We start from the raw sequence: 20,035 nt of genomic DNA, 5'->3' as shown, positions 1-20,035 counted from the left end.
GCTCAGTACATTTTTAACATTTTTAAAGGAATGGCACACACAATGGCACAGCATCTGTTAGTGGTTTCCTGCCTCCTGCCTCCACAGCCAACATACAGAAACCATTTACCATTGGGTATCAAACAATTTAACATTTTTAAATCCCTAAGCCACTTTGAATAAGAACATCTGTAAAATCCCATTAACGCCAGTGATATCCACTGTTTATTTTGCCTTATTAATGAATTCCTCTTTACACACACACATACAAACATTATTCTTTCCTTTTTGGCTTCTAAGAGACTTTGTGTCTGCAGGTGTGGTTGTCATTTGAGAACAGTTCTTCTTAGCCAGGCTGACACCATCTCTTTTTCCACTTTAACCCGATGAGGTTGTGTAATAGTGTCCAACAGGTATTAGAGAGCTTGTGGATTCAGTGTCTACTATTAACTCCACAAAAAAAAGTGTTATAAATATTTTAAATAATATTTCCCACAGAAACTGAAATGTTTTCACTGATGATCTGCTGCCAAAATTAAGCTTTTTTTTTTTTTTTAATAAAATGTTCTCAATTTTCATTGAGAATATTTATTTTTTAATTATTTATCTCACTAAATATCCAACCCTTTAATAACAATTCTCTAAAGGATCAGACACAAACCCGTCTACATGTTTTGGGTTTGTGGATAGTGGTCTGTAGCGTGACATAATTGTGTCTTGTCCTTCAATCATGTTCAACCTATTCCTGCTTAATATGATGCTTGGTTCTTGATGCTGTTACCATCATCTTTCTATCATTTTTTGACACAAATGAAAAATGTCCAAACTAATTTTAAACACATTTGGATAATTCCTGTGTTGGACAGAACATGTTCCATTGGGTGCAGCCTCCTTACCTTAAGCAGGTAATTGAGAAAAACAAGAAACAAGACACACAGTGTCTTGGTGGTTAGCACGTTAGCAGTCAACAAATCAAATCAAATCAAATTTATTTATATAGCGCTTTTCACAACTGATGTTGTCACAAAGCAGCTTCACAGAATTCCAGTAAGACAAGATTTGACATGAAATGTAAAGACAAATGTAAAACCCTCAAGTGAGCAAGCCAGGGGTGACAGTGGCAAGGAAAAACTCCCCCAGCTGAGGAAGAAACCTTGGGAGGAACCAAGGCTCACAAGGGGTGACCCATCCTCCTCTGATCAATCTACTGGTGATGAACAAACAGCACTATTTCAAATTGTAGTATTTCAAGTGTTTTCCACAGTTTCCATTGTTGTCATATAGTTACAGTTTTGGCTTCATATAGTTTTAATGTTTTTGCTGTGTCTACTATTATTCCAGAGTTATTTGGAAATTCTGTTTTTTGTACCTTTTTTTTAATTTTCTTTTTTGTGGGTTATTCGTTGTAACATAGCACTAAAACCTTCTTGTTCAAATGGTTCCACTTTACTCTTCCCTTTTTTGTGCTTGAGGTTTTCTGTGTAATAGTTAGTGAGGGCGTGTAGATCCCTCAGTGTAGGGTTATATATTCAAGCTTGAACTTTTATGTTCACTGTGTATTTCAGAGTGTTTGAGAATTACCATGATGTCAGTCTAATGCATTTGTTTTTCTCTTTTGCCAAAGGTTTTAATGTACTGTTCTATTACTGTTTATAACATTGTATATTTCTGATATTAGTCTCTGATTTATTACAATCAGTCTCTGTGAATGAAAGAGGGATTTATTTATTGAAATTGTGTTAAAAAATAGAAGCTACCACTCATAGCTGCCACACAAATATTAGTGTTTTAATTGCTTCTGTAAAGAAAGCTATGTAAAATGGACTTGTCCATAATGCAGTAACAAAATCACAAAAAGACAGCATCTGCTCGATCACTTTTATTGGAATCAATGTATAAGGCATAGTTCAATATATAGACTTCTTCCTTTCCTTCTTTCCCTGTGTCTTTGTCTCTATTTTTATAATCATGTCCTGTTTTTCCTGAATGGAAATGATCTTCTTGTCAGTACAATTTCCACTTTCAGTTCCATGTACTTTTAATTTGCAAATTCAAATTTTGTAACTGACATTTCTCCCAGCTCCTGACTTAACCTTATCCGGAGTTATAAACATCCGCCTTGGTTAATGTAAAATGCACAGAGCGCGCAGGTTGCAGAGCTGCAGCTAGTAGCTGATATTGCCCTTTAATATTTTCTCTCACAAAACCATTGTGTGTTCCCCACTGTAATATATTTGCACAATATTTATGAAAGCAATAATTTTGTTACTTTTCAGTTCTTCCTGATGAAGAATCACATTTATATTTCCAGAAAGATCTATAAAATGTGTGCAGTCACATTTAAAATACATTTTTCACCACTTCTTGCTGAAATTATTCACTTGTTTCTCTTTTGAAAGGCATCTGCTCATCCATTGTTCTTCAGGCATTTGCTGCAGGAAGTTTGTACTCTACTGGGGAAAGGGTTGCATATAAACAATAGGGAGGTAACATAACTTTGGCTTAATGCTTTAAATGACATCACTCCAACGCATTGCAGTAATGTTGGGCCACAGTCCAGACGCTCCACAGCCCAGTCCTGGTCCCATCTTGGGGTAGTGCATGGTGATGTCAAACTCATGCAGCTGAAGCATCACATTTTGTTCTGTGCTTGATTATGGAGATTATACAAACTTAAGTTAGACTTCCCTAGGACTCTAACATTTTTAAAGAACTATATGTACAGACTGCATTTTTTCCCTGTTGTTTTTATTTGTCATTGTACAATGTGTAACAAAATGTGTCTTCCGCATTTATCCTATCTGTGGCAGTACACACACACACACACACACAAGTGCACTAGGGGCTGTGAACACACACTCAGTGGTGGGCAGCAGTTGTGGTTTCAGTGCCTTGTTTAAGGCCTTGTACTTGTACTCTATCAGAACTGAACTTTTCCTCATTAACAGTCATCCCATGTTTCCTCATTGTGTGTCATGCTTCTTAGCACATGCCTCTCTTTTGATTTTGTTCTCATCTTCACCTTTGAATGTACATTTTGTGTGCTGCTTGTTTATTTTTAGCTTATGCTTTGTGATGGTTTTGTTTTGTACAAATCTGATCAATTGCCTTTATGTCCTCTCATTGTTTGTTTTAGTGGTGTTTGTTTTGTTCACCTATCCCTTTTATAAATTGGCTTGTGTAAATATCTTCAGTGTACCTTTGTGGTACAGTTTAATATGATCTTTCCCTGAGAAGATAGGGAGAACAGTTGTGGTTGTTTTTATTTCTGTTTATATTTGCCTTAATTGTTTAATAAAGTAAACCTTCTTGCACATGCATCCTTGTCTCTTACACCAGGTTTGGACAGAGCATGTTCTCCTAGATCAAATACATCACCATATACTGTTCAAGACATTTTTTTTTTATTTTATTTCAATTGTCTCATCTTTCTGAGAGGCTCAGGAATGTTTTTCTGCTTGATATTTTTCTTTGGTTGAATGATTTTATCATTTGTTTTAATCTTTTTTATTTAAGCTTCTACAAATGATGAAAGGTATAATTCCTCCAGACAGCATTAGATGTACTGGGCCAGTGAAAGTGTGTGTGTGTGGGTGGGTGTGTGTGTTTATTCTAAAGATCAGGGACTACATATTTGTAGCCGAACCCAGGCTGGACTCTCACTAATGTTCCCCAGTTGATGCTGTTGTGTTTGTTGCCATGGCAATGCGACTGTCAATGATTCTCAGATATGACCCGCCCTTGCAGCTCAGAGCAAGCTGAAGATAAATTTGTAGAGCTGTGAAACTACATAATTATACTGAATAACACTGGTACAAATAGTGATTCTGTTGAATGTTTAAGTTTTATTTTTATATATTTAAAAATACCTACGTAGTTGCTTTAAGTAATAACTAAAGCAAGGTTTTGCACTTCTCGTTTATACGGAGGGTTCTATATATTTCCCATCTTGCTGCTAGAAGATTTTTCCACTAATGTATTTCCTGTTTCACTACACTTCATGTGAGTAATTTCATGTGATATTCTCCATCTGACGAGTAATCATCATCAGTTGCTAATGGTCAGCATCAGTGTTTCTTTATCTCAAGTGAGTCAATGTTACTCGTGATAATTAATGCAGCTAAATACAATTGTAATAACTTTATTCTTGTATTTTTTCAGACGAACAAGCGCTGAGAACAAGGGGGTGTATATAAAGGAACACCCGTGAAGAATGACGAGGGTAGGACAAAGGCGGGGCTAGGGGCGGAGACTAGAACAAAACAAAAACAGCCATTTGACCTTTAGCAAGACTTTGAGAGAAGCCCACTCCTAAACGCATTACTGGAACAGAAGCGGCAGGAGCCAGAGTCGCAGGAACAGAAGCTGGGGCCGCTGCGGAACAGCAAGCAGTACTGCATTGACGCTCATGGAGGCAGGGGCCTGGGCTGATTGAAGAGCAGGTGCTGGAGTTGTTGAGGGTTCAGGAGGTCCAACGAACACATTCATGAGGAGATCCCATATGTCCCTAGACTAAGGATCCAAATGAACTGGGCCTGTTAGCACCACTTCCTCTGCCCTGAGGCTCAGAACATTGCACCAACCCTCAACGACTCACCAAAATACACCTCACCTCAACCTGAAATGCTTCCTGACCACAATACCAGCAGGTTCCCAGAGAGGACAGAGTGTGTGGTCACTGTGAGACAGACATGCACTTCCTACTGAAATGTCCCAAATATGAAAGTGTAAGGAATATATATTTTGACCAGTTTGAAAAACACACTGAAGTTCAGAGGACAATAAACGGGGAGCTGTGCTGGGAGGGGGTCAGTCAGAGTCCACTGCAGCCAGATATGTGCATAAACCCAGCACGGGTCACTGAGTGAGCACATCTCACAAACACAAGTCATTCTGTAATGTTATATATGTAAATATATCAAATAGATTTTGTTTTCACAGAGTGGTGTGTTCTCCCTGTGTCTGCGCGAGTCCCACTCCGGGTGACTGTCGCAGACACAGGGAGAACACACTACACTCCTCACAGACAGTCACCCGGGGGAAACTCGCGCAGACACAGGGAGAACACACCACTCCTCACAGACAGTCACCTGGAGGAAACCCATGCAGACACAGGGAGAACACAGCACACTCCTCACAGACAGTCACCCAGAGGAAACCCACGCAGACACGGAGAACACACCACACTCTTCACAGACAGTCACCCAGAGGAAACCCACGCAGACACAGAGAGAACACACCACACTCCTCACAGACAGTCACCCAGAGGAAACCCACGCAGACACGGAGAACACACCACACTCTTCACAGACAGTCACCCGGAGGAAACCCACGCAGACACAGGGAGAACACACCACACTCCTCACAGACAGTCACCCGGAGGAAACCAACGCAGACACAGGGAGAACACACCACACTCTTCACAGACAGTCACCCGAAGCGGGACTAGAACCCACAACCTCCAGGTCACTTGAGCTGTGTGACTGCGGCACTACCTGCTGCACCACCGCGCCGCCCTAACTAAGTGGGCATTTACAGAGAATATATTTTATGGGCTTAAATGTACACATGTAAAACCCACAGTAATAACATTCATACATATACAGTAGCTGAGAGTGTGTAGCCTGAATAACATCATGATTCCTGTCCTGAACAACTGCCCCAGTCCACAGTTATCTGCCTGAGATAGAACGCCACTTTGTGCAATAGCTGAACTTTTTCTTGAGTTTGGGGAGCTTTTTACAACAGAAAGACCTTCACACATCATCATTAAACATTGTGCTCTTACAGCCATCTCCCACATGCTTTGCTTTAAAGACTTAGTCTGGGTCCTGGGTAATGTGCTATAAATGATTATGTACTCGTGTATTATTCATGGATCTGAGGAATCTTTTCACAATAAAAAAAAATATCCATTAAATCATACAATAAATGTTGGGTGCTCATGGGTCTGTTTAGAACAATGGTCTTGACTGAAGAACCCAGTGGCGGTTCTAGCTTGTGTGATGCTCTGGGTGAACCCTAATATTCCTGATAGAGGCTACACATGTCATTGAAGAAAACTGTAAATATGTACAGTAGAGTAAATACATTATTTATATTAAATACATTACTATATAAAGTGAATGTGTGTCTGTGTTGTCCTGTGAAGGACTGGCACCCCCTCCAGGGTGTATTCCCACCTTGTGTCCAATGATTCCAGGTAGGGTCTGGACCCACCGTGACCCTGAATTGGATAAGCGGTAATGAATGAATGAATTAATTACTATATAAGGGGTGGCACGGTGGTGCAGCAGATAGTGTCGCAGTCACACAGCTCCAGGGGCCTGGAGGTTGTGGGTTCGATTCCCGCACCGGGTGACTGTTTGTGAGGAGTTGGTGTGTTGTCCGCGTGGGTTTCCTCCGGGTGCTCCGGTTTCCTCCCACAGTCCAAAAAGCACACACCGCCTTGCGCCCAATGATTCCAGGTAGGCTCTGGACCTACTGCCACCCTGAACTGGATAAGCGGTTACAGATAATGAATGAATGAATAAACATTACTATATATTACTAGTGCATTACAAAAAAAACTGCGGTTTATTTGGTAGCATGTCATAGTGTCACTGCCTAGTTTTACTTGTTTTAGTGCATATAGAAGACTGCTATTAGTAGCAGATTCATCTGATATATTCACCTGCTCCCCTCTGCACCGGGCCTCAGTGTAGAGACAGGATTCACATCCCCCTCCCCCTCTCTTCTAGTGTTTGTCAAAATCAAGGGGCAAAGTGAGTCCTGGTGCTGTTATAATGTTAATAAAACGCATGGTGGAACTGACAGCAAAGAAGACAACACCAGGGAGGCTACATGAGAACGACATGAAGACAGGGCACCCGCTTCAAAATTAGTAACTGAGCTATGATCATTTAGTAACGTGATGTGCAGCACAAAAATCTAATATTTTGTGGGTTTTTCTCCATCATTGCGTGCCGCCCCCTACCTGATGCTGCTCTGGGCAGCTGTCCATGTGTCCCACGCCTAAATCCACCACTGGAAGAACCCATAAATTATGTCATTATTAAGGGTATAGTAGAGGTAGCAGAGTGCTTTGCACATCAGTCCGATTGAGGGGATGAATATCTTCCTTGGGCCTCATTAGCAAAGTAAGTCCGTGCTTTAAATTTCCAGAGTCCGAGTGAAAGGAGGACGAGGACAACTGCGACGATGACAAAGACAGCGATGATCACTCCTGTATGACCTACAGAAACAAAGATGGTTTAAAAGTGATGTTCAGTTCTTTGATACAGATGTAGGAGGTCACTGAGTACACAGTGATGGACTAGCACACTTTCAAGGGTGGTTTATTTATGCCTTGACTACGATGATTTGGGGATGGGGATGGTTCTGGATGGCTTGGTAAATATGAATATTACACACACACACACACACACACACACACACACACAGGGTGTATCTCAGATGATGTCAGTGATAGAGTAGCTTCATTTTATAATCAGCTTTTAGTGAACATGGAGAAAGCTGGTTCCCCAACACAGACAAATTTATAAAGTATTATGCTGCTCTGTGTTAAATAAGTCAAAAATCTATATTTTTCACGTTCTCAAATGTTTGTAAATACATGTCTTTACAAGGTGGGGTCAAGAACAATGTTAACTCTTATAGTAACCTGTATAAAATGCTCCCTTGTTGTGGCCTAATTACATTAGCAATGAAATAAATGAGTAATGTACTGACTTACTTCTTGACTTACTTCCTGAATCACTGCTTTCATTGTTGGGAGTCTCGGGAGCTGTGAAAAACAGTGAAAAGTGAAACAATGAGCTCCTTGTTCATGGTCAGGTGTATCATTGTAATAAGAAGAATAAATACATTAGCTAGGACAAGAGCCTCAAATATTTAAGCTTTAAGTCAAATTCAATGAAATCATGAATCTTTCTCTGTTTAACTGTAGAAATCATGCTCATGCTCTGTTGATGGTCTCCTCACCATCAACAGAGAGTTCCACACGGTGAAGGAAGACATGTTTAGGTGCGAGGTCTCTCTTGCTTCGTTTCACCACCAGGAAACTTTCATAGACCCCTGCGTCCTCAGCTCTAACGTCCTTCAACACCAGAGAACAGTTCCCCTTCAGCAGTTGATCTTCTGGAACGTCCACACGACCTTCATACCCCTCAGCCTGATACAGCTTCTCTCCCTGTCTCTCAAACACTGTCTCAGAATTGGTGCGCCACTGCACATGTGGACTTTCACTGGATGATTGTGCTTTGGATAAATTTCTACAGTCACATGGTAAAAGAGTCAAGGAACCCACTGTGGCAGATATCTTAATTTGACTTTGTGCAGATACAAAACCTGGGAAAAATATAAGATAAGATAAAGCTTAGGCAATTTGAAGCGATTGCTAGATCGTAAATTAATCTTACCAGGTGGTTGTTATGTAATTGCTGATGGTTGCTAGGGAGTTGCTGCGTGGTTGCTAGGGAGTTGCTGAGTGGTTGCTACTGTACCCTAAATGGACATTGGGATGTATCACCCAACAACACCACACCAGAACGTACTGACAATATCTTAGAAACTTGCTGGTATAATAAAAAATACATAATACCCTAAGCAACTACTTAAGATCATAGTAATCACATGCTAGGTTGTCTCCGTAACTGCCTGGAATAAAAGGACAGTCGGCTATTGCGATCTCAACAACTGCCAGAGAACAACCACCAAAGAACAGCCAAACAAATATTTGTCAGTCATGTGTAACACATAGCCACTGCAAAGCAACTGTAGGGCATTTAACTGCAACAGCAGAGTAACCACTTGCTGGCACGTTAACAACCACCTGGAATAAAGAATAGGAACTAGTTTTACCTGTGCATGTGATGAGTGACAGGATGAAAACCCAAAGGTAGCTCTTCATGTTCATCACTGGATGAGTCACTGAAAAAAAGTCAGAAAAGCCACAATGACATTTTTTCTAAAAAGAATAATATAATAATATGACAAAGTAATATATAATATACACCAAACAGCCATAACATTATGACCACATCTTTGTATCTACAGTCACTGTCCATTCTCTCAGTTCAAAAGACCACACAAGAGCACTTAGTAATTCTACAATTACAGGCTGTAGTCTCTGTTACTCTGCATACTTGCATTCTTATCTCCATAAAATTTCACTCAGAGACAAAATTAGAGTCAGAATCAAAGTTCTAATAGGCTAGCTTCATCAGCCACATCAAAAGCATCACCATCATTTCCAAAATCTTTACGATGCTATCCAGTCATTACAGTAATTCTAAAATATTTACACTGGCTTCCACTCTGTTACGGAAGACACTCCAAGAGCTGCTGTTTACAAACCACTCAATTGATCAGCCCCAGAATACATCTCTGATGTGTGTAGAGAACATGGACCGATTTGGTCGCTCAGATCATTTGAGCTCAGAGCTTAGACTAGGTTAGATGCGTTTAGTTGTTATGTCTGGAACAAACCGTAAGATGACGCTGAATGTGCCCTAACTGTAAATGCTTCTAAGTCCAGATACAAAACATTTATCTTTTCGTGTGTTTATGGATTCATTTTACAACGGAAACTCTTTTTATTCCGCAATTTCAATTATTTTAATTCCCTCTCATGTGTGTATTACTATACTTAATTTCATTTTCTTTTCCCGTTTGATGTTTTAATGTGACGCCCTGGCCCTGTCCTGTGTCTGTTGTTCCCACCATGTGCACTTAGCACATGGCTCTTTGTTTGTTATTGTTCATGTCTCTGCCCTAGTCCTGCCTTTGTTTCTCCTCCTCGTGGTCTCATTTGTAATCCTGCCTCCTCGTTGTCTGTTCCAGGTGTCCCTTGTCTGTCTTGTGTATTTAAGTTCCTTTGTCACTTCCTGTTTGTTGGACATTCCACCGTTGTTGTTTTGTACGAGTCTGTTTTATTTGTGTTATTTATGTTTACAGTAATAACTACTTTTTTTAACTGAGTAATTTACTGTCCCTTTGCTGCTGTAACAATTTGAATTTACACACTGTGGGACTAAAATAATTTTTATATTTATATCTTATTTACCCGTTGTGTTGTGTTACTGTATCCCTAAGGATTTATCTCCTCATGTTGAGATTCTGGTATTTGTCAAGGGAGGGAACATCATACTTTATCCCCTAATATTTTGTTTTACCCTCAAGAGAGGGAAAGACAAGTGGTAAGGGAAGACAAATTTGAAATTTTTATAGTTCTGAGCTTGTACTTCATAATTAGGGTTCTGAGCACTGTTGTATTTGTTGTCTTGAAAAATCAAAACAGTCAATACAAACATTAAGCTCCGCCCACTTAGATTTTTAGCTAATTTGCATCTTTCTAAATAGTCCTGGTTTTTTGATCCAATCCTCATCCCCAGTGATACCTCACGTTTGATGTCAAAATGTTCTCAGGAGCATGCTGGTCAATAATTATCAAAAACATCAGGAACTTTCCAATCAAGATGGCCACCATATGCAAATTAACCTGTACCATTAGTAGCATGTTTTACTTTAACCCTTGTATCTCCTGTAGCCTTTACAGAAATCAGTTGAACTCTTAGACATTGCTTCAACGACATGATTCTGAGGTAGCACGCATATGCTGGTGCATGAAATATTATAGGGGTGCTATAATAGCTAGATATTTTGGCAATATCTCAGCATCTACAAGGCATATCAAGTTGATGTTTGGCATACTGGTTCTGTGAGCAAGCCTACACTTGGGGAAATTAAGGACAACTCAATACGGGGAAATTATTAATATCATCAGCCTATCAATTTTTAGCAGGAAATTTGAATGGTATGTCCATGGACACCCTTTGTAAGAGCCTACACAGGTTGTGGGTTCTAGTCCCACTACGGATGACTGTCGGTGTGTTCTCCCTGTGTTTGCGTGGGTTTCCTCTGGGTGACTGTCTGTGAGGAGTGTGGTGTGTTCTCTCTGTCTCTCTGTGGGTTTCCTCTGGGTGACTGTCTGTGAGGAGTGTGGTGTGTTCTCCCTGTGTCTGTGTGGGTTTCCTCTGGGTGACTGTCTGTGAGGAGTGTGGTGTGTTCTCCCTGTGTCTGTGTGGGTTTCCTCTGGGTGACTGTCTGTGAGGAGTGTGGTGTGTTCTCTCTGTGTCTGTGTGGGTTTCCTCCGGGTGACTGTCTGTGAGGAGTGTGGTGTGTTCTCCCTGTGTCTGTGTGGGTTTCCTCCGGGTGACAATCTGTGAGGAGTGTGTTGTGTTCTCCCTGTGTCTGCATGGGTTTCCTCCGGGTGACTGTCTGTGAGGAGTGTGGTGTGTTTTCCCCGTGTCTGCGTGGGTTTCCTCCGGGTGACTGTCTGTGAGGAGTGTGGTGTGTTTTCCCCGTGTCTGCATGGGTTTCCTCCAGGTGACTGTCTGTGAGGTGTGTGGTGTGTTCTCCCTGTGTCTGCATGGGTTTCCTCCGGTTTCCTCCCACAGTCCAAAAACACGCGTTGGTAGGTGGATTGGCGACTCAAATGTGTCCGTAGGAGTGAGTGTGTGAGTGAAACATACCCCATACTTGATAGAACTTCTTAATCTTTTTATCATGTAAATAAGCTAATCTTTCGAGGGGGAGTATATTGTATAATGTTTTGTACCACTGAGTTACACTAGGTCCAGTTGACCATAATGCACTTTCTTGCAACAGCAATAAGGCCCATTACCAATAAATCCTGATCGAAAGAGAGTCCCAAAACAGACGCTCCCAAAACTAGACCTAAGAGGTCAAGTGATGTTGATATATGCAGTGAGCATTTAATTTCCAAACAAATTTATTTCCAAAACGTTTTGATATACAGACAGGTCCATAAGCAATGCAGAAATGTGCCCCTATTTGTTTGACATTTAATACATAGATCTGACTTAAATGGGTCCATCTTTTTCATTTTCTCAGGGGTGATAAATAATCTATGGATAATCTTAAACTGCCTTTCTGCAAACTGGTTAGAGCTTAGGCCACAGTGAACACGAGCTAGTATTTCCTCCCACTTGTCATTCAAAATCGCCATGTCAAAGTCCATTTCCCATCCAATTCTGCTAGAGCTAGTATTCAGCGTGGTTTCTTTATATTGTAACATTTAGTAATCAAATGCTTTTGTTTACAATCATAGCTTGTACATTTTTCTAATTTATTTAAACTATAATTCTGAGGTATGACTGAGTTGACATAACTCCTGATTTGAAGGAATCAATAAAAATCACGTTGAGGGATATTTAGCTCTTTTCTTAGCTCTTCAAAAGACATGAGGCGATTTCCAAGCCATAGGACTCCTATAGATAATATCCCCCTGGGTTCCCACTGTTTGAACGCAGGGTCAGTAATACCAGGAAGAAATTCTGGATTTCCACATAGGGAAGCAAATACTTTCCCAAGTTTGTTGTTTTTAATATATGTTTTAATCTTAGTCCAAGTCGATAAGGTGTTTATTAGTATCTTGTGTTCAACAATGTGTTTCCGCCATCCATCTTTTTCAAATGATAATAGACATGTTAGTGGCATAGATCGGCATATATATGACTCTATATCTAACCACAAACAATCTGGGTCTTTAGTAAACCAATGTTTCATAGAATGTAAATGAGCTGGCCAGTTGTAAAGCTGTATATTAGGGACCCCTAGTCCACCTAAGTCTACTGAGAGTTGCATTTTCCCCAATTTAAATCTAGGCTTCCTTCCAGCCCATATAAAATCCCGGATAATAAAGTTATATTGTCTAGACATGTGTATCGTTGCAAGTCATTTTTGAATTTAAGCATAAGTGGGGGGATATTTTGCTCAAACAATTTATCTAAACAGGGTCCAAATATCCAATATCCAAATATCCAAATGCCAAGATACGATAGAGCAGCAGGGCTCCAAGTGAAAGGTAATATATTCATTGGATTGTTTTGACCCACTCTAACAGGCATTGCTACATATTTTTAGAGAAGTTAATCTTATAGCCTGAAAAGGTTCCAAAATGTGTAATTAATTCAATCAGCCACGGTATAGAAATGTTTGGTTTATTAATAAATAATATTATATCACCTGCATAAAGTGATAAGCAATTATTAGATCCATTAACAGACACACCATAAATATTAGAGTCAGATCTAATTGCTTCAGCTAATGGTTCAATAACAATACAGAAAAATTAGGGGTGCCAGGGGGCAACCTTGCTTGGTGCCTCTACCTATATTAAATTGGGTCAGAACGCTGACCATTGATTATAATGTGAGCAACCAGGTTCTTGCATAATATCTGGATCCATCTTATAAAACTTTCCCCGAACCCATAATGATGTAATAAATTAAACATGTTTCCCCACTCCACCCGGTCAAAAGCTTTTTCTGCATCCAGCCCGAGCAGAATAGTGTCTTCTTTTACATATTGGGCATATTCAGTGGTGATTGCTCTAAAACTGCAAGGGAAGCTCAGCTTCCCCTAAAATGTAAAAAAATAAGTGATCAAATATATACTGTTGTGTGTACATGTCATTGAATAAATATGCACTACAACGCGCTCAACTTTTGTTCAGAATCAGCTTCTTATCACTGGTAAAGACACAGCTTTCCTCTCAATCATTCCCGCAGTTTAACAGTGCTTTAAACAGTCCACAGAGTTCAATAGCGAAGCAGCGAATTGCAGCGAAACGAGACGAGTGATTGGATAAATGCTGGGCTTTGTCCCGCCCATCGGACGCTCAGCGTCTCTGGGAGTCTATGGGGCAGTGGGCTGGCCTCGGCTGGCCCGGACGCTCAGCATCTGCATGATGATTGGATGATCTGTCTGAGGCTGAATCCCTTTTTGATTGACAACGAAATGAGCGAATCAGCGATCCTCTGGTTTAAAGATCCGTGGGAGCACAGGCTTCACATGGGCCAAGGTCGTTTAAGCAGCCTAGCTCTGCTGGCCACTGAGAGGACACTAGTCAAGTCCCTGGAAAAGACGCCTTGTTGGTACGACAGGGTCACAGATCATTTTCTTAAAAAGGAACGGAGGGTACAATTTACGTATAAATAAACCGACACATTTTATGATGTAGGCCAAAATTGAGCTTCCCCTCCTTCAAAGACCAGCTGGGCATACTGTGTAATATTAAGTACACGTCCAATGTTATTAAAGGAAAGTCGTCCTTTAATAAGCCCAGTTTTATCTGGGTGAATAATGCTGGGCAGTACTCCAAGTCTATGGGCTAAAATTTTAGCTCAAATTTTAGCATCGACAGACATGGACTTAGAGTAGGCGGAAGGATTCCTTTATCAAATGTATCATTATACATACGAAGCAATAACATCTAAGAATGTTTTATAAAACTCTGCGTTGAACTCACCAGGGCCTGGACTTTCGTTATTAGGGAGGTTCTTGATGGCATTTATTAGCTCATTCTCTGTGATTGGACCTTCCAATGTTAGTGCATCATCCTGTTGGACATGCTTCAAAGCAGGTGAGAGCTTATCTAAAAAAGATGACATTAATGATTCTGAGTTAGAACATTGCATATATATATATATATGTATGTACTAAAACATATATTTACTGATAGGTTCATTAATTCTTAACTCTTGGAGGTTCCTCCTACCTACCTCCATTTTACAGCAGAAGCGCTTCGGCTCAAGGAGTTTCCCTAACGCTTGTTATTTCACAACAAATGCACGTGATAATCTACGAACGTCTTTCTTTATCATTTATATATTACTTAAATAGACGCTATAGGTAAATTAACAGAAAACACTTCACTTAAACAACATATTTAATTCCAATTTAAATCAGATAACGTTTGAAAATTTGTAAAATATGATAAAAACGTAAACGTATTTACCTTTGTACAGGAGCAATAAATTTACATTAAAATAATTTGAAATGAAAATAGCATTTTCGGAAGGGCTTTGCTGCTCAGATGCTACAAAAATATTCCGTTATTGAGTAAGGCTATTTATTACATATTACATTACTCTAATTAATGTTTATTATTTTCTAATTTAAGCTGGATATTTGTGATGAATGTTGTATGGTGTATTCTCTCTATTCGCTCTACAAATAAACAACGCTTTTATTTTCTTTATATATATATCTGTCTTTTTGTGCTACACCTGCCCGCCACCACCACAGACAGCGTTACCCAGTCTTTTCCAGGAAGGCAGCGAGTTCCCCCAGTTTTTTGAGAAATCCGTGTACAGAAAACCCAGTTTCAGCTCTTTACTGGACGTACGCAAGAGACAGACGTGAGCCATTTTAATTCTTCTATAAAAAGGGCAAAGAAAAAAAGAGAGAAACAAGCCGTGACCAAGCCCAAGAAATACTGCGAAACCCAGAACGACAAAGTCCAGAGTCAGAAACAGAGAGAAACTAAGTGAGAATTTAGTACACGTGAAGACACCTGAGAAGAAACAACTCTGCTACATCATTACAGCCCTAAAACAAAGTAAAAAAGAACTCACCACCACTGTGTTTTCCTCCAGAAACATGTTACGCTGTGTTTATCACTGCGGTTAAGCCAACCGCCGTTTGAGAAAATACGGTTAAACTGACCGCACGCAAGATATTAGTGCGCGTGTACTAGTGACAGAGCGGTAATACTCAATGCGCGTGGAGACCTGAAAGTAAGCCCTTCATTTTAAAGAAAGTAACCGCATTTAAGCGGTTTATAAATTGATCATTTCTAATAAGTATTTAATACAACCAACAGATGTAAGTTCAATGTTTACTACTCTATGTACCTATAAAATATGAAGTGATTCAAGTGAAGTCCCCATAACTGTCCATTGTTTTTAATAATGACTCTATAAGTAGTCTATACAACAGGTATCAGTTCAGAGTGTACCACACTATGTACCTATGCAATATGAAGTGATTTTATTGTATAGTTTTGGAGTAAATGACTTTCAAAGTCCCCATAATTGTCCATTGTTTTTGAACATGAGTCAAGTTTACTGCTTTATAAAACGGTCATTTGGAATGAGTAGTCCATACAACCAACAGATATCAGTTCAGTGTTTGCCATACTATGTACCTATAAAATATGGAGTGATTTTACTGTATAGTTTTTGAGTAAATAGCATTCAAATGCCCCATAATTTTCCATTGTTTTTAATCATGAGTCAAGTTCACTGGTTTATAAAATGGTCATTTGGAATGAGTAGTCCATACAACCAACAGATATCAGTCCATATCTTAAAATGGTTTGCTGCTTCCATATATCTTTACTGTGGATCAGGTTGGAGGTTAGCTGAGACACTAAGAGAGCAACTGAACCTGACAAAGTGTGTCCTAAACTACTGAAGTCCTGTGCTGCTGAGGTGGGGGAATCTTTACCGCACACTTTTAACCTGAGTCAGAAATTTGGGAGGGCCCCCACACTCTGGAAAACATCATGCCTTATACCTATGAAAGGTGCGCACCAGTGTCCCCAATGACTTCAGGCCCGTCACATTAACATTGCATGTTATGAAGACCCTGCAGCAGTGACTCCTCCTAAGCCTTCTCTGACCCCAGACTGGACATGCATTGAATCCCCTGCAGTTTGCATATTTGGAGAAGTTGGGAGTTGAGGATGCCATCATCTACCTTCTAAATCGGAATCACTCTCATCTGGACAAGGGTGGTAGTGCTGTGAGAGTAATGTTTTTCTACTTTTCCAGTGCCTTTAAAACCATACAGCCCTTTCCTGCTAAGAGATAAGTTAGCAAGGATGCAAGTGGACCCACACATGGTCATCTGATCACTGACTACCTCACTGGCAGACCTCAGTATGTCAGGGGACCACAGGGCACCACAGAGGACTGTACTCTCAATATGTCTCTTTACGCTCTACACCTCAGACTTTATGTAAAACTGAGATATGCCACATGCAGACATTTTTGGATGGCACTGCCATTGTGGCGTGTGTAAAGGGAGGACAGGAGGAGGAGTACAGGAGTGGAGCACTTTGTGTCATGTTGTCATAGAAACAACTTACAGCTAAACACTTCCACGACCAAGTAGATGGTGATGGACGTTCACAGGCCCAGCCCACCCCTGCAACCAGTCTCTATTGAGGGGGTTTACGTGGAGGTGGTTACGTCTTACAAGTATCTTGGGCTGCAGCTTGACGACAAACTGGACTGGTCTGAGAACAGAAACATCCTGTACAGGAAGGGGAAGAGCTGGCTGTATTTTCTGAGGAGACTGAAGAAGCTACTACATTTTTTTTTATGCTGTAGTGTGCTGGGGGAGGCAGCATGAAGAAAAGAGACGAGATGCGTCTGGGAAAGCTTGAAGTCACAGGGAAAATAGCTTTAGGAGTTGCAAACTTGTAGAAATGACTTTCCCTCCCACAAATACAACTTCACAGTTACACCTTCACAAATCATTTATTGCAGGTGCACAAATACAATTCCACACACACAAGTACAAAAATATCACATTCACAGTTTTGCTACAATTGCAGTGGTGAATATGGAGCAGAACACCTTCACATACTTGTATAAACATGCACAGAAGCCCCACATTCAGAAACCAATAATTGAATCTGTGCAATGCGAGTTACATACATGTATTTTTTATTTTAGTTTTTTTTGTGGGATATTTGTCCAGCACAAACACTAGTCAATGAATACACCTGCGTGAATCTGAGGCTACGAGGCTCAAATACTGTCTTTTTCTCTCACACATGACAAATTTTGCATGATTTTTTTTGCCCCGGCTACCATAGTTTCCCAAATTTTTATGTGTTATTCTCTGCCCTTGCCTCATTTTATTTAACTATTTATTTGATATTTTGTGCGTTCTTATGCTTTGATCTGCTTACCATGTCCTGTAAATGTGACGTCCCCTCTATAGTGAAGTCTATGATGATGTGTATGTTGCTACTGGCTGGTAAATTTCCTTCTGGATCTTTTTATCTATCTATCTATCTATCTATCTATCTATCTATCTATCTATCTATCTATCTATCTAGAAACAAACATTTTATAAATCAGTACTTGATTCATTATTAAGAGCAATGGACAATTCTATGGATATTGGATGCCATTTACTCAAAACCTGTACAGTAAAATGACTTCATACGTCATAGGTGCATGTTAGGGTAAAGACTGAACTGATATCTGTTGCTTGTATGGACTACGTATTAGAAGTGACCACTTTATGCAGCATGAAATTTGACAAATCATTAAAAACAATGGAGAAATATGGGGAGTGTAAATGCTATTTACTCAAACACTATACAGTAAAATCACTTCATAATTCATAGGTACATAGTATAGTAAACACTGGACTCATCTGTTGTTTGTGTGGAATAGTTACTAAAAAATGAGTACTGTATAAAGCAGTAAACTTGAGTCATCATTAAAAACAATGGATAATTATGGGGTTTTTTGAATATCATCTACTTAAAAACTATACAGTAAAATCACTTCATATTTCATAGATACATTGTATGGCAATCACAGAACTGATATCCGCTGGTTGTATGGACTACTTATTTTTTTCTACGTGGAGTTGACGTGGATCTAGTAGCGTTTCTTGATCACTCACTCATTTACTGATACAGTGCCACCATTTGTTCCTTCGGAGAACTACTTGTTTGAGGCCAAAGATAAATTTGATTGTGTGATTAAACCTCAGTAAATAACGTCTATTTACAGTTCAGAGTCCTGTTTTTCTGGGCTTTTCCACAAGAAACACAGCTATAGGCGCCCAGAAAAGCAGTCTCAGAAGATATCCGCTGTTAAGTGGAAAGTCTGCGGTTTGTCTGTCTCCCCCGCTATGATGGTACAGTCCTATCACCTTCATTACAAGGCGCAGTAACGAGGAAAATGAAAAATTGAATGAAGGGGTGTTTTTATCATTTCTGAAAGCCTAATTTTGAGCGGAAATGGAAAATTAGAAAATTGAAATAACAAAGGAAATCCCAAGCATATGATAATGGATTAAGAATTTAATCCATTAATTAATCCATTCATTTTAAAATATTTTGAAATAAAATAGAGAAAGAGTAAAACATACTTTTTAATTCTAAGAGCAAAATTGTATTGAAAAATAATGTTTATTTACTTGTTCGTTCATTATCTGTAACCCTTATCCAGTTCAGGGTCGCCGCCTGGAGGGGGCACCAGTCCTTCACAGTGCAACACATACACACTCACACAAACCTGAGCACCCGGAGGAAACCCACCCGGACATGGGGAGAACACACCAAACTCCTCACAGACAGCCACCCGAATTGGGACTCGAACCCACAACCTCCAGGTCCCTGGAGCTGTGTGACTGCGACCACCGTGCCACCCTTATTTACTTATTTACTATATATTATAATTTATTTCATTTTGGCCAGTGCCAATATCGTATCTCACCACAAAACACATTGAGCAATAATGCACCTGTAAATAAATACAAAAGGGAAGATATGGGGACATAGTAAGATAAACATATTTATACCAAACACAAATCACTTTACCTTTTCTTGGCGGCCTTACAGAGTGCCCTCAGCCTCCACCAATGTGAAGCGTCCGTCTGGAACGTGTGACAGCACAGAAACATGAAAAAACACATTAAGATCATTCAAGATATTTTGAAGTCTGGGAAAAATAAAAAAACAATAAAATTTAACATGTTTTGGAAAGTGCAGAATTATTGGTCAATTAAGCCATTATTACCATTTATATTATGATTTACATTATTATGATTTACCACACCACACCCACTCATTCCCCAATATATTAGTGTAATATTTACATCTGATTCTAGTTTTATCTTCACAGACGCTGAGACATTAATATTCTCCACATTCATCCATTTCACACTGAAACACTATATAATAATCATTTTATTTACATGTTCGATGCTGTATTATGCTCAGTGTTTTGAATAATGTGTGAAACTGCGTATTTAACCCAACACAGCAGAGAGATGATCTCAGAACTCAGTGTGGATTTTATTTCTGGAACACCTTGCACTTTGTTTCACTCTGACAGTTGAACATCTGTGACGTGTTCTCACCAGTAGAATGTGTTGTTTTATTTGTAGCAAGGTGCTGTCCACTGAAAGAACAGGATGTGGGTGCAATGCTCAT

General features: G+C 39.7%; 1 protein-coding gene across 2 annotated transcripts; it reads right to left on the bottom strand.

Moving 5' to 3' along the window:
- Positions 1-1,885: 1,885 nt before the first annotated feature.
- LOC136694776 (uncharacterized) lies at positions 1,886-15,534 on the bottom strand. 2 transcript variants are annotated; one of them, XM_066668570.1, is made up of 6 exons: positions 15,423-15,534; positions 14,315-14,440; positions 8,842-8,910; positions 7,963-8,328; positions 7,715-7,765; positions 1,886-7,213 (listed from the first exon to the last, which is right to left on the bottom strand). In XM_066668570.1, the coding sequence occupies exons 3-6, from the start codon at positions 8,894-8,896 to the stop codon at positions 7,071-7,073; spliced, it is 615 nt and encodes a 204-aa protein (XP_066524667.1). In that variant the 5' UTR covers positions 8,897-8,910; positions 14,315-14,440; positions 15,423-15,534; the 3' UTR covers positions 1,886-7,070. The 2 variants fall into 2 exon arrangements, with proteins under 2 accessions (XP_066524667.1, XP_066524668.1); XM_066668571.1 differs by lacking the exon at positions 15,423-15,534 and adding an exon at positions 14,568-14,649.
- Between the last annotated feature and the right edge of the window lie 4,501 nt (positions 15,535-20,035).

The sequence above is a fragment of the Hoplias malabaricus genome, chromosome 4 (genome assembly GCF_029633855.1).
Source record: "Hoplias malabaricus isolate fHopMal1 chromosome 4, fHopMal1.hap1, whole genome shotgun sequence".
Lineage (NCBI taxonomy): Eukaryota > Metazoa > Chordata > Actinopteri > Characiformes > Erythrinidae > Hoplias > Hoplias malabaricus.
The sequence above is the reverse complement of the archived record's forward strand: the minus strand, read 5'-3'. Positions and strand labels throughout refer to the sequence as shown.

Excerpts from the sequence above, each read along its gene's own strand:
- LOC136694776 (XM_066668570.1), bottom strand. The coding sequence starts at position 8,896 with ATGAACATGAAGAGCTACCTTTGGGTTTTCATCCTGTCACTCATCACA. Across the intron at positions 8,329-8,841 it reads GTCACTCATCACATGCACAG|GTTTTGTATCTGCACAAAGT; the intron begins GTAAAACTAGTT and ends TATTTTTCCCAG. Across the intron at positions 7,214-7,714 it reads TTCAGGAAGTAAGTCAAGAA|GTCATACAGGAGTGATCATC; the intron begins GTAAGTCAGTAC and ends TTGTTTCTGTAG.